This window comes from Zingiber officinale, unplaced genomic scaffold (genome assembly GCF_018446385.1).
Source record: "Zingiber officinale cultivar Zhangliang unplaced genomic scaffold, Zo_v1.1 ctg136, whole genome shotgun sequence".
Taxonomy (NCBI): domain Eukaryota; kingdom Viridiplantae; phylum Streptophyta; class Magnoliopsida; order Zingiberales; family Zingiberaceae; genus Zingiber; species Zingiber officinale.
The window spans coordinates 128105-143126 of record NW_024589832.1 but is presented as its reverse complement, the minus strand read 5'-3'; the positions used below and the strand labels follow the sequence as shown (position 1 = coordinate 143126).

At 39.5% G+C, this 15022-nt stretch overlaps 1 protein-coding gene across 2 annotated transcripts; it reads left to right on the top strand.

Annotated features, from left to right (window-relative positions):
* Positions 1-11534: 11534 nt before the first annotated feature.
* LOC122036309 (pentatricopeptide repeat-containing protein At1g11290, chloroplastic-like) lies at positions 11535-14900 on the top strand. 2 transcript variants are annotated; one of them, XM_042595592.1, is made up of 3 exons: positions 11535-11797; positions 11887-11941; positions 12058-14900. In XM_042595592.1, the coding sequence occupies exon 3, from the start codon at positions 12410-12412 to the stop codon at positions 14819-14821; it is 2412 nt and encodes an 803-aa protein (XP_042451526.1). In that variant the 5' UTR covers positions 11535-11797; positions 11887-11941; positions 12058-12409; the 3' UTR covers positions 14822-14900. The 2 variants fall into 2 exon arrangements, with proteins under 2 accessions (XP_042451526.1, XP_042451527.1); XM_042595593.1 differs by lacking the exon at positions 11535-11797 and having other exon boundaries at positions 11856-11941.
* The last annotated feature ends 122 nt before the right edge of the window (positions 14901-15022 follow it).

Below are 15022 nucleotides of genomic sequence, written 5' to 3'. Positions count from 1 at the left end.
TAGGTCCAGGAGTGGGTTTTGACTAAAACCCACTGATGAACCTAGAGACCTCGGATTGGACTCATTTCAGGTCCTGTAGATTTCTGAAGATGCAAGGATTCCAACGGTACCGTCCATTTTATATTTTGACATCTCCGAAGGTGTTAAAATATGATCAAAAGAATCAGCTAAAACAACCTAATGTGGGCCTGATATGAACCATATCAGGCCCATGTTGAGTTGTTTTAGCTGATTTTTTCTATAACATTTTAACACCTCTGAATTAGTCAAAATATACAATGGATGGTACTATTCAATTCCTTGCAACCTCATAAATCCACAGGACTTGAAATGGGTACAATCTGAGATCTCTAGATCCATCAGTGGATTTTGACTGAAATCCACTGATGGACTTAGACACCTCAAATTGCACTCATTTCAAGTCCTGTGGATTTCTGAGGTTGCAAGGAGTTTAAATATGCTATCCATTGTTTGTTTCAGCTTCTCGAAGGTGTTATAATATAATAAGAAAGAATCTGTAAAAATTTACACGTTGGACCTTAAACGTATATCAGAAGTTAATTCTTTTCCCCTATCAAATCTCGACAACTAGTCAATGCTTATTAACTAGGGTTGTACATCAATTATCAGTCTTCCTGTTCATCTTTCAATAACATATTGATTATTACTTTAACTCAGGATGAAAGTGAACAGATCTATTCTGCTGCACAATTTTTTAGCAACACAACTAAAGCAGCATTTGCTAAATTTGCCTCTCTACAAAGTGATTAGCATAAACTAGTTTTGAATTATCTTGATTGTACTTTACATGTCATCTAAACTATTCATTCTAATATCTGATGCTAAAGAAGTAAGACTTGTATAAAAAGAATAGCCAAAAAAAATTTAGGAAATCGATATGACTATATGATGACTTTGAGAAGATATAGAGATAGAACAATGTAATGCTACCAATCCAATAGATGAAAGGAAAGAAAATAGATATGATGTTATTGAATTCTTCTTTAGACTGACATCTTTGGTTTATTTTAGACCCTTTTTTTGGCTATCCAAAGTTAGGAGGCATAGGTGAGGAGCATAAGGTCCTAATCCTCTTTCACTAACAAACTTTGAGGAAGAATCATAATACAGTAAACATGTATCAGCAAGGATAAAAATCACAACATAGTAATCATGGAGATTTTTCCATATTACATTATATCACCTCCGAAAAGCCGAAATAAACAATTGATAACATATTTTAACTCCTTGAAACCTCATAAATCCATATGAACTGAAATAGGTGCAATCTAAGGTCTCTAGGTCTATCAGTGGGTTTCGGTCAAAATCCATTGATAGACCTAGAGACCTCAGATTGTACTCATTTCAAGTCCTGTGGATTTCTGCAGTTGCAAGGAATTGAATGGTGTCGTCCATTGCATATTTTGAATTGTCCAAAAGTGTTAAAATGTTATAGAAAAATAGCTAAAACAACCCAATGTGGGCCTGATATGGTTCCACATCAGGCCCATATTAGGCTTGATTTATCTCATGGTGGAGATTGTCTTTTAATAATTCTTGTTTTTTTTTTGAGTTTAGTTGAGATTATTATACCATATTTTGTCAACTTTAGTGGATATGATGTAACAGAGGTTTAATGGAGAGTCAAGTAAATATTCGTACCAAGCAAAGATGCAATGTCTGCTCTATTATATTATAACATCTCTGAGAAGCTGAAATAGATAATAGATAGCATATTTGTACTCCTTGCAACCTCAGATATCCACAGGACTTGAAATGAGTACAATCTGAGCTCTTTAGGTCATCAGTGGGTTTCGGTCAAAATCTACTGATGGATCTAGAGACCTCAGATTGCACCTATTTCAAGTCCTGTAGATTTATAAGGTTGCAAGGAATTGAATGGTGTCGTCCATTGCATATTTTTATTGATCCAGAGGTGTTAAAATGTTATAGAAAAAATCAACTAAAGCAACCCAACATAGGCCTGATATGGTTCATATCAAGCCCAACGTGGGCCTGATATGGTTCCAAAGACTCAAAGAGTTGTATGTAAATTCGTAGTTAGCCAATGTTCTAGTTTTCCTTGAAACTTATATTGCAATAATTCTACTATATGCTTTGCATTCAGGAAGCGAGGAAGGCAACCTATTTCTCCATTTAATAAATATTTGTCAAGTTTGCTATTATTAGTATATTATGCTTATAGCACTTCCTCTAATTAGCTAGTAAGGTCAACATTATTTCAGTTTTTAATAGTACTAATTAGTGTATACTCCAAAACAAGCATAACTCCATCTTTGTTAGTTAGATTTGTTTTTAAACATTGGGCCTCTAATTAACAATCAAACTGATTGGGATTTATATTTTATCCAAAATTAGATTGCATTTAAATCAACTTAAATTCTAAAGTAGTTTGCAATCCTAGAATTCCACTGAAAGGCGGTCCCTTTCACATTAAACCACATGATTAACAGAAAATGTCTGCTTAGTATTATTATTATTTAGTTTATGTTGAGATATAGATAAGTTTTGATCATTATCAATCAGTACATACCATTCAAGTTTGATCAGTAAGGAAAATTATTCTCTAGTTTGTCTAAATTGCTGATCCAACTTCTTGATGTTATTTAAAATATGATCATTTCCCTAGTGATTTGACTTCTTTTAGCAATAGGTAAAGTTTTGTGACTTAAGCCTTGAGAGTATTACTTAATGGAACTTGAACTTTTACCAAATTTAAATATACAATTTAGTTGTTTCCATGATTAATAAATAATAATCTTCTGAAACATTAATTATTATTATTATACTTTGTTCTATTTTTATAATGAAAAATAGGTTGCTAGTAATGTATATGATGGTTATGGAAATGGAGGAAATTTTAATAGATACTGGGAAATCTAGTGAAACTAGGTCTATGGCCAGTGATGGGTATACTGGCTATCAATCCCATCATATAAGGGATTGTAGTTCCACAGCATCTACCTCTGGAATAGATGACGTTTATCCATCTTCAGAACCATATCAGGCCCACGTTGGGCCTGATACGTTGGCCTGATATGATTCATATCAAACCCACATTAGGTTGTTTTAGTCAATTCTTTTGATCATATTTTAATACTTTCAGTTAAAATGTTATTAAAGAAAACATGTTAAACTCTAATCTCGTGGGCCTGATATGAAAATTTATTAGGCTCATTTATGTTTTGCATGTATGTATATCTCCAAAAGAGTGAGGAAAGAGAAGATGAGAGGAAAAAGAAGAGAGAATGCGTTGAAGAGAGAGAGAAGAGAAAAAAAATTACATGTAAAAAAAAAAGAAGATTAACAAATGATTGAGGGATAGAATGGAAAGAATAAAAAATTGAATATGCTATTTGATAAATATAAAAGTATAGTATGTCTTTGAGTCAATTTATAAATCTAAGTACTAAATTATCTTAATTTCTTTATTGGACCCGTTCAAATTCGATTATTTAATTATTTAATAGAGTTTAAAAAATTTACCGTACCCTCCAAAATTATCATCCCCTCCTACATAATTTCAAATGGTTAAATTATAAAAAATATTTAAAACCTATAAATTCTTTATCTTTTTTGGAATTTTTAAAATATCTATTTTATTTTAAATAAATTTGTTGAAAAAGTCTTATCACCGGTCCGAGTAATCAAGCACAACTTACCATGTTTTTTTTATATAGATTATTAAATAATTTGTTCAAATTAGTTTTTTATTTTAAAAAAATGAGATTAGATGCCTTAAATAATCAGATTGTTACTTTAATATCTATTTTGCTCGATTTAGTTCTTAGATTAGATACGCAATATATAGCAAAAAAAAAAAATACTAGTTACCATAAAAATATTTCCTAATTCTTCGCCAATTATCTCCACAATATTGCCATAATTACTCCGCCAAATCTTTTAACGGATTATCCTACTTCATAGACAACTTTTTAAATTCTCTCTTTAATTTCCTCCTCCCCCATCTCTATATATTAATACGTCCATAACCCTTATTCCTCTCTCTCCGATCAATTCCTCTCCATCCGAATCCATGGCGGCGACGCCGGAGAAATCCATTTGCAGCAGGGCAGACTGCGGCACCCACGACTGCTTCGGCATCCGTTCTCTCTGCGCCGACTGCCTGCGACCGTACATGGGCGGCCCTCAGTTGCCGTCGTTCGACGAAAGGCTCAACCGCTTCGCCACCTTCCCGGCGGAGGCTCGTCGTTGCTCCTCTCCGTCGTCGTCTTTCTCCTCCTCCTCTCCCACGGTGACAGCCGAAAGGAAGGAAGTGGATGGGCCACGCCGGTTGACGGTTTTCGTCGACGGACGGCCGTTCAGGGACTGCTTCATGGCGCCGCACCTCCGACGCCCGACAAAGCACCACCCGTGAAGGTTTGAAGGCGGAGGCGACAGGCGGCTTCGACGCGAACGTACGGAAGTCAAGTCTATCCATCTGATGTGCTCTGTCTTGGAGATTTTAGAGTTTCTTTTTTTTTTTTTTTGAATATGTGTTGAACGTCAAAACTTTTATAAAATTACAATTGTGAATGAATCGGATCGTAGTGTGATCATTATATGCAATTTTAATTTAAATTTGGAATGTAAAAGATGATTTCGTCTGCCTTAAACGGTTTAATATAATATACCCTACGAGAAATTATTCCACGGCAATCAATTTTGCAATTCGAATTCATATATCCCGTGTCAAGGAAGCAATTCTACCTCCTGAAAATCATCCTAGGTCATTTTTAATTTCAAATTTGAATATCAATATTTTCTATTAAAATCAAACTTTTATGAAATAAAATAAATAAATAAATTTAACTGACAATTTAGATTAATGTGTATTAGTTATCCTTTAGATGTCCGGTGTTTACCCTTTTACTTTAAAAAATAAATTGATAGTTTTTCTTTTCTATATTAAAATGAATAAATATAAAAATTATTATCATATAATAATGGAGAAATACTCTTTAATAATCAATCTAATATAACATGATGTAAAACTCTACTTGCTAATATCAAACGAACAATTACAAAAAATAAACAATTATATAAATAAAACTAAACAAATTAATTAATAAATCTGATAATAAATTTAATTAATTTATCAAAAGAAAACATAGTAGTTGACTCATGCAGATAGTATCAAAAGAAAATAAACCTATGACGATGGTCGCACCGCACTGATATCGTGTGTTATTCAAGAGAAAGAATGTCATGGCTGTACTTGTTGAGTCACTGTCAAATGTCTTAATAGGACATGAATATGAAATATCATGTGAATAATAATAAAAAGATTTTTAAGAAATTGAGAAATTATATCGTCAAGAAAGGAGTTTGAAGAAAATCCATTCAAAAGACGAACATACGTACTCGAATCAAGTGATGAAACAGAGGATCAAAATCAAAATATTTCACACATGTGGCGTGTGGTGTGATCTATTAAAATTCCTAATAACACATGTGGCGTAATTCCTAATAAAGGAATGTCTGATTTGGAATTTTAATTAAACCAAATCAAAATTGTTTGTTTAATGAAAAGCCCATGCGGCAAGAAAGCACAACGGCAAAACAATTAAGAAAATTATTAGACTAATTTTTTTTTAAATTTTATTTTTTAAAAATTGATAGGGCTGGAGCTCACCCTAGCTCAAGGGCGGCTCCTTATAGATCTCATTTTATGTATGATACTCTGTGATCGCGAGTGGTTCGGTTCATTTTCCAAGAGGGAATTGTACTGAATCACAAAAGGACAAGGAATTGTATGAATTCAATTCTTTCATATGCATTCTTCTATGCATGCATAGGTAGATGAAGCTGATTATTAGGGAGTAATTTATACGTTGATAAAAAATTACATATATTTTATATCTATATATATTTTTATCTTATTTTTATAATACGTTAGATTGTGATTTGGATCTTTTAACAGATCTCAATGTTAAAAGTATAAAATTTATATTTCATGAGGGTTTGAGGATGAGCTGGAAGAAGAATCCGACTCTCCAATCCGTATACAACTGAGATGCGGAGAATCGGATATAAAAGTACAACCTGACTTTCTGCGAGGAACTCTAGACAATCATAGAATTTAATGGATCATACCTAATATATTCAATGGTTAGGGTTGGTACACCGTTGTAGAAGTAAAAAATTTACATTGGATATCTTAGGATTGCCTACCTGAACGAGCCAATATTGAGGATAAGAATTAAGAAAGATTAAGTATTTGCTAGCATGGAAGTGAAATCAAAACCTTAGGATCATTCTCGCTCTCTGTCTTTCTTCTGACTACTTACTTTGATCACATTCTAGCTTACTTTTGTGATCTCTCTGGATTCCCTCTCTCTCTTACCCTCTCGCTTTTCTTTCACATTTAGATTCTGATTTGTGATCGTGACAATAGACACTTTTGATTTCATCTAGATTGTTAAGTTTGATTGATAAGTTAGTACTCGATTCGATCTTATTATTACTTGACGAGACTTCCATACACTTGTGAATTTACCACATGTCAATTTCCTTTAAGATCAAACAATTCTATCGAATTGATTATGACTATATGTGTGATAGCATCAACTATACCATGAATATTAAAGAACCCAATTCTGCAATTGCTCATGATACCCTCTTTTAACTTCTAGGTTTATTTCTTAGTTTAAGATCCTTCTTACTAACTGGAATAAAAGAATTAGTAAATAAGTTTTTCCCAAAATGGGAATGTCAGAGGTTATGAACTTACAATCATGGAATTGACTCGATCATCAGATTATAAGTCCATTCCATACCAGACTAGACCGAAATATGGTTATGTACATTATTATTATGAGGATGGGTCATTCAAACGTATGTAAATAAATACTATATACCATATTCACTTCTTTTACACTTCACCTTTGTCATATATTCCATATATTACATTAGAAAGATACCATATTCATGGAATACGATTCACTTTAAGATGCCTTGATGCTAAAATGGTAGACACGTGAGACTTAAAATCTCGTGCTAAAGAGTGTGGAGGTTCGAGTCCTCTTCAAGGCATAATATTGGGAATGCTCATTCAATGAGAAATTCAATAACAGATTCAAATCTAATCAATATGCCCCTTTTGCTGAGGAGAAGAGTCCTCTTCAAGGCATAATATTGATTATTAATCTTACCATGATCGGAGAGGTGGTTCCGCGCTAGTGATTCTTGCTCCGTCGTGCCTTTGCTCTTGTGACTCTTCTCCTCCACTTCTTCTCCTTCGCTTCTTCTCCTCCATTGCTTTGCTCCCATGACTCCTGAACCGACCCAACGGTGGTATCTGTTGGTGCAAGTTGCATCAGAATCAAACCTAAGTTTTGATGTTGTCAAAGGTTCAAGTTACGTCTTGTTGTGATCTAACACGTTGACTGAGTGTGTAGGCTGTTTACTCAACCGGGAAAGACCTAATTGGAGGCTAGGCAGGAGAAATCTTAGTAGATCATGGAACCCAAGTGCAAGTCCAAGTGGGTCGAGGGGACCCAACACTTAGCGGTGCGATCGAGAGGTCTGGAGGACCGAAGATCAAGGAAAAAGTATTAGCGAGCCGATCAAAACTAAGTGAAAAGTCCAAACTAGATCTGGAGGATCTAAGTTTGGCAGGTAGGTTGAGGTAAACAACTGGAGGAGCGACAGTGAGGTCGGGTTCCCGAAGGGAATAACCTTAGATCGCTGATCCAACTGAAGAAATCGGGAAGGTTTCCAAGTTGAGATCAAGACAGTTCTACTGTCATTTATATTACTCATGCATTATAAATATTATTGTGCTAATATTTGTTTTGTAGGATATTTTGCTTAACACTGTTTTACAGGTTCGGCCGAATCAGTCGATCGAACTGGATGATCGGTCGATCGAACAAGGTCAACTCAAAGTAGGTATCAGCTCAGAACAGATCAGACCAGAGTCCTGACAAAACTTGATCGGTCGACCGAACCGACTATCAGTCGACCGAACATTGATGACTCAGCACAGCCAGTTCATCAAGCATCGATTAGAAGCAAAAAGGTAAAAGGGCTGATCAGTTGACCGAACCCACGGATTGGTCAACCGAACCAATCAACATTAATGCAGCATTTATTGAAGATCTCGACAAAATTGGATGAACAGGGAAGGAACCTGTTCGGTCGATCGAAAAGATGGATCGGTCGACCGAACCCTTAATGATCAATTAATGCGAAGGATCGAGCCAGCGTCAGATTCCAGCCAGGAAGGAAGAGAGCGGGTTCGATCGACCGAACAGAGGGATCGGTCGACCGAACTACTATGGCACTTATAAAAAGGAGCTCGAGGTGTGAGACTCAGCAACACTTCTGATCATCTAGAATCTTTTCTCTGCGAATGGATCGTGCTACAAGTCTTCATCAGCTTTGTAAACTACTTCGTCCGAAAGTACCGGCCGAGCTTCAACCTTCGATTACTTCTGTCGGTATTTTTATTTGTATTGTATTTAAATTCAAATAAGATAGTAGAAGTGTTACTATCTTATATCTTTGTATCTGTACGATCTGCTTCTTTCCGAAGATTTCGGAAAGAAGAGTTATAGTGAATTGCCCATCGGTGCGGTCAAGAACCGCGAGCCTTCGAGTAGGAGTCGACCTAGGCTCCGAACGAAGTAAACGAATCTGTCTCTTTTTATTTTCCACTGTGTACGACTCTGATTTCAAAGAAAAAAGAAAAGTTTTAAAGACGCGATATTCACCCCCCCTATCGTACCCACTCGATCTATCAATTGGTATCAAAGCCTTGTAAGCTCTAGAATAACTTAATCATTTTTCAAAGCATTTTTAAAACTTTTTCTCTTTCTTCTTTGTTAAAATATTTTTCTTATTCTTTTTCAAGCACTACTAATCCCAAGACGAAAGTCTTGGAAACAGTTCTCTTTTAATTTATTTTTTTTTGCAAGGATGTCGAACTCTTACCAAGAAGGATACAACACTGTTCAACCTCCACTATTCAATGGAGAAAATTTCAGTTATTGGAAGAATAGAATGGAGTGTTACTTAAAGTCTGATATCGAGCTTTGGTTCACGATCTTGAAAGGCTACACTCCCCCGACGAAAGACGGAACACCATTAGAACCAAAAGAATGGACTCCCCCAATGATCAGGAAGGCACAACTAAACTACAAGGCATTCAACACCATTCAGTGCGGGCTCACAATGGAGGAGTTGAACCGAGTCGGCCCCTACGACAACGCTAAAGAACTGTGGGATTCTCTAGTCAAACTACACGAAGGGACCGATGAATCTAAGGTAAATAAACGGGATTTACTCTTAAATAATTTGTTTAATATTAAAATGTTTCCTGGAGAAACGGCCTCTCAACTACACGCCCGACTGAAAAACATCCTCAATGGCCTCCATCTGATCGGACACAACTTGGAAAACCACGACACTATAAGGTACGCTTTAAACGCTTTTCCGAGGAACGCTTTGTGGGTATCAATTGTAGATGTGTAAAAAGTTTCTAAGGATCTTTCAATTCTCAAGTTAGACGAACTATTCTATGAATTGGAACTATACGAGCAATCTAACGTAAGTCATGTCGAGAAGGGAGTTGCTTTGTATGCAGGTCCAAGCAAGGAAGTAAAATCAAAAACGAAGATCGAGTCAGAAAGTGAGTCAAACTTTGACTCAACGAACGAAGAAGAATTAGTCAACATGGTCCGGAGATTGTTGACTACGAAGAAATTTAGAAGAAGTGCCAAGAAGACACCGCTCAACCAAACCCAAAACAAATCAGAAGTGATTTGTTACGAATGCAACAAGAAGGGGTATTTCAAAAACGAATGCCCAAATTGGAAGGAAGAAAGGCCCAAATCGACAAGACGAAAGAAGGCTCTTCAAGCGACATGGGACGAGACTTCTTCTGACGAATCCGAGACGGAGCAAACAAAGCATTCGAGTCAACTTAAGAATAACACATCGGTTATATTTGGAGTAAAAATGTTAAGTTTCATTCCCAATCCAAATTTAACTTCTGAAGGACAACTTGGATTAATAATGTTAAGTATTGTTTGCAATTCAAGTTTAACTTCAGTAGGACACATGGGTAGCTAGGTTAAGTTATGTGTTTGTATAAATTTTTATATAGGGGAAACAGAATGTCGTTCTGAGTAGCAACCAACAGAATCAATGAATTATAATTGTAAGTTGTCATTCCCTCGAGATGGACTAGTGGCTAGTGCATGGGGTGTTGCCACCATGAGATCTGGGGGTCAAATCCCGACTAGTAGCCGGATTCCTACCCTCCCCTATGCACTAGTTATTGTCTGGGCTAGTAGCCCCCGTGATTTACCTCCTCTGTGTTGATCTAGGGACGGATTGGTGGAAGCGCTGAGGGTGAGCGAATCGCCTTTTGCCACCATAATTGTAAGCCGTCACACAGAATAAAACTAAAAAAAATGGGGATAGTACTGAACCATAATTTAATTATAGTGTCGTACAATCTTATAGTTATGTAAAAATAAAAAATAAATAATATATTTTGTTGTCGTAAGACCTAGAAAAGTGAATGTATATCAATTGGATACGGATGTTAAACATTGACGGATAACGCAAGAAGAATTTTGATCTTGTCCGAAAATGTGAAGTTGGAAAGTCGGAGAGGTAGCGGCTCCATTGACTAGATGTGAACCTCGCTCCGCTCTATAAATAAGCAATGTCAGTACCGAACCAGGGGAGGGGTCTCCGGGGTTGGCCCTCCGACGCTCAAGTCAGTCATCGGAATGTGGAGAAAAGCGGAGCAACTACAAAACTATGAACGAATAGTAGATAACATGTGCATCCGCCGGTGATGGACCCCCCTTTATATAGAGTCCTGGTGGGCGACATGCGCACTTCTTGAGGCATGAGTACGTTCTCTAATGTGTCCCATGAAAGTGTCTATTAGGAACGTACCTCTGATACTATACCTTAACAGGGCATGCATATCCATGATAAGACAGTAGAAGCTTCTGCTATACGATCCGCCTGTCGACTATGTCTCATGTCAACGACACTACCTCCCAAAAGGATATCGAGAAATACTATCGTGGTCCCGTTGCTTGGTCGAGTGGGATAACCGCTCGGTTTGGACTCCATTCCATCCATGACCCGGCCCGCTGCTTTGCTGAGTTGGGTAGCTGTTCAGTCGGGACTCCTCCATTCTGTTGACCTTGACTGTCCTTCCCTGTGGTGTAGTAGCGTGTCCTCCCGCTCTGACAAGCTCTCCGATCTCCTTAGCATCTTGCTGCTCCACCCTGAGCGTCTGACTGTCTCACCGTAGTATCCGAGCTAGGCGGTGGACCCGTTGGACATGCCTCGCGCTGGTCAGTATTGGCCGTCCCGACCGACCGTTGTCATCGTCCTCTGTTCAACCTTTTGACATTATGATATTAATCATTTTGATTTTGACCTCTACCCTATCAATTGTCTCCACGCCAATGGGCCTTCCTATACCGCTGCATCAGATTTAGTATTGCATGACGGCCGTGGCGAGGACGGCGCTAGCGTTGGAAGACTTAGGCGCTGATTCACAACTATGCAAGACTTTCCACTACGCCATGGAGGAAAGCTCGTTTGCCATCGATCAAGCAATCGCTCTCCATCTGCCACGGCTTCGACGACGTCGAGGTGCTCGTCGACATCAGAGGAGGCCTTCAATAACTGTGTAAACTTGAGAAGAGCATTCTACACAAAATGCTCTTCTCCCACCCCCACGTCAAGGGCATCAACTTCTACATCCAACCAGTCATTTCTCAAGCCCCACCCATTCCAGGTCACAATTTCTTCGACAACTTCCTCAATAAAGAACTCGATCTCTATAATTAAATATTGTAATAAAAAAAAATCAATCAAAAATTGCAGGAGTGGAACATGTGAGCGGCGATATGTTCGTATCAGTTATGCCATTTTTACGAAGGTCCGTCGGTCATTAATTTCGAAGAAAAATGAAATATTTTCTGCTTCGGACTAATTTAATTAATTAATTCGGTTGTTATGTAAGAGAATTGCAAATTTGTCGAATTAATCTCGCAGTGGATACTGCACGACTGGGGAGACGAAGAATGCGTGAAGACATTGAAGAATTGCCGGAAGGCGTTGCCCGAGAATGGAAGAGCGATGGTGGTGGAGTGTTTACTTCCGGCGATTCCTGAACAGACTGCGCAAGCTCGAGCTGTGTTGCAGATCGATCTTGATATGATGGGGGGCTGCCTGGGAGGAAAGGAGCGATCCGAGGAGGAGTTCAAAGGAGAATCAATTGCAGAGCACTCAAGAACATGCATGCTAAAATTAAGAGCTTCCTTTGCTGCTTGAAGAAGCGGGCTTTTAAGTGTAAGGACGGCCCAAAAATAATAAACCTTTGGAACTCTAGCAAACGATCGAACAGATGGTGTGCGCCCTGAGCTGCTTCGGTTCTCCTCCCTCTTCCCTTAACCCTAAATCCAATCCTTCCCCTCGCTTCTCCCCTCGTCTCCTCTCCCACCCTTCCTACCTTCTGCTCGAACTCTGCACCGACCGCCGCGAGCTCAGGCAGTTCCTCCCACAGGTCGTCAAGCGCGGCCTCCACCGCGAGCACGTCTTCCAGACCCGCCTCGTCGCCCTCTTCTCCCGCTTCGGCAGCCTCCGCGATGCTGCCCTCATCTTCGACGCAGTCGACCACAAACCCGAGGAGCTTTACCACTCCATGCTCAAAGGCCACGCCAAATACTCCTCCCTCGACCGCGCCCTCGCCTTCTACCTAGCCATTAGGCGCGCTGGCGTCCGCCCTGCCGTGTACAGCTTCACCTATCTCCTCAAGGCCTGCAGCGACCGGTCGGACCTTCGCACGGGAAGGGAGATACACGCCCAGTTGTTTTCCAATGGTTTCGGCTCCAATGTGTTCGCTATGACCGCGGTCGTCAACATGTATGCCAAATGCCGCAGGATTGATGATGCGCGGAGGATGTTCGATAGAATTCCTGAGAGGGACTTGGTGGCTTGGAATGCCATCGTCGCTGGGTACGCACAGAACGGGATATCAGAATTGGCTTTGCAGATGCTGATTAGAATGCAAGAGGATGGCCACAGGCCAGACTCGATTACCCTCGTTTCAGCTTTGCCTGCGTGTGCAAACATCAGATATTTGAGGATTGGTAAATCAATTCATGCTTTTGCGATAAGAGCTGGATTTGATTCCATGGTAAATCTCTCAACTGCCTTTGTGGATGTGTACTCAAAGTGTGGGGCTATCGAAACTGCTAGATTGGTGTTCGACAGTATGCATCTAAAGAATGTCGTCTCATGGAATTCTATGATAGATGGATACGGGCAAAATGGAAATGCAGAGGAAGCTTTGAGCCTGTTCAAGAAGATGCTGGCCGAAGGAATTCAAGCAACTGATGTAACTATGATGGGAGCTCTGTTTGCGTGTGGTGAATTGGGCGAACTCGAGGAGGGAAGGCGAATCCATGGCATGCTCATAGGAATTGGGTTGGAGTCGGATACGTCTGTCGCAAATGCTCTCATCACTATGTACTCCAAATGCAAAAGAGTTCATCTCGCAGAACAAGTGTTCGAGAATTTGAAGGCCAAGACTCTTGTTTCTTGGAATGCTATGATCTTGGGTTACGCGCAGAATGATCGGGTGGAGGATGCACTGAGACTCTTTAACAAGATGCAGTGGGAGAACGTAAGGCCAGATTCCTTCACTATGGTTAGTGTAATCCCAGCAATTGCAGATTTATCAGTGTTGAGGCAGGCAAAGTGGATACATGGTTTGGCTATTAGATTGTGTTTGGAAAAGAATGTATTCGTCATGACTTCTCTAGTCGACCTGTACGCCAAATGTGGCAGTGTTCGCATTGCTCGGAAACTCTTCGATTCAATGGAAGAGAGACACGTGACTAGCTGGAACGCCATGATAGACGGTTATTGCACACATGGATTAGGGAAATCTGCAGTCGAGCTATTTGAAGAGATGAAAAGGAGCTCCGTGAGGCCAAACGACGTAACTTTCTTGAGTGTTCTTTCAGCTTGCGGCCACTCTGGTTTGGTCGATGAGGGGCAGAAGTACTTCGACAGCATGAAGCATGACTATGGCTTGGAGCCCCGATCGGACCATTATGGTTGCATGGTGGACCTTCTGGGTCGCATTGGGAGACTCGACGAGGCCTGGGAGTTTATTCAGAAAATGCCTATCGAACCTAGTATCAGCGTCTACGGTGCGATGCTGGGTGCTTGTAAGATTCATAAAAATGTCAAATTGGGAGAGCGAGCGGCAAAGAAATTGTTTGAACTGGAGCCCGAAGAGGGAGGATACCATGTGTTGTTGGCTAACATATATGCAACAGCCTCAATGTGGGAGGACGTGGCGCGAGTGAGAACGACGATGGAGAAGGCCGGCCTGCAGAAGACGCCTGGTTACAGTTGGATGGATTGGAAGAACGAGTTGCACACCTTCTATTCCGGCGGAACGAATCACCCACAATCGGAGAAGATATATGCGAGACTAGCGAAGCTAATAGACGAGATCAAAGCTGCTGGCTACGTGCCTCATACTGATTCTTCGCACGATGTGGAAGAGGACGTCAAAGAGCAGCTGCTCAATACGCACAGTGAGAAACTTGCGATAGCGTTCGGGCTCATCAATACGGCACCAGGAACGACAATTCAAATACGAAAGAACCTGCGCGTCTGCAGAGATTGTCACAATGCGACTAAGTTCATATCACAAGTGACTGGCAGGGAGATCATTGTGAGGGATATGCAGCGGTTTCACCATTTCAAGAACGGGCGATGTTCTTGTGGAGATTACTGGTAGCCAATCTTTTGATTGAATCACCAAAGAAGATGATTTTTTTTTTGTTTTTCTAATAAAAAATTGCATTTACCTCGTGCAATGGCAGTCGATATTGTAACCCAGAAAGAAATTGATTTATAGAAAGCAAATGAGCATGGAAGAGAGATGAAACGTTGGGTTGGACAACAGACAATTGGGTTGAATGCAAGTTTTGGATAAAAA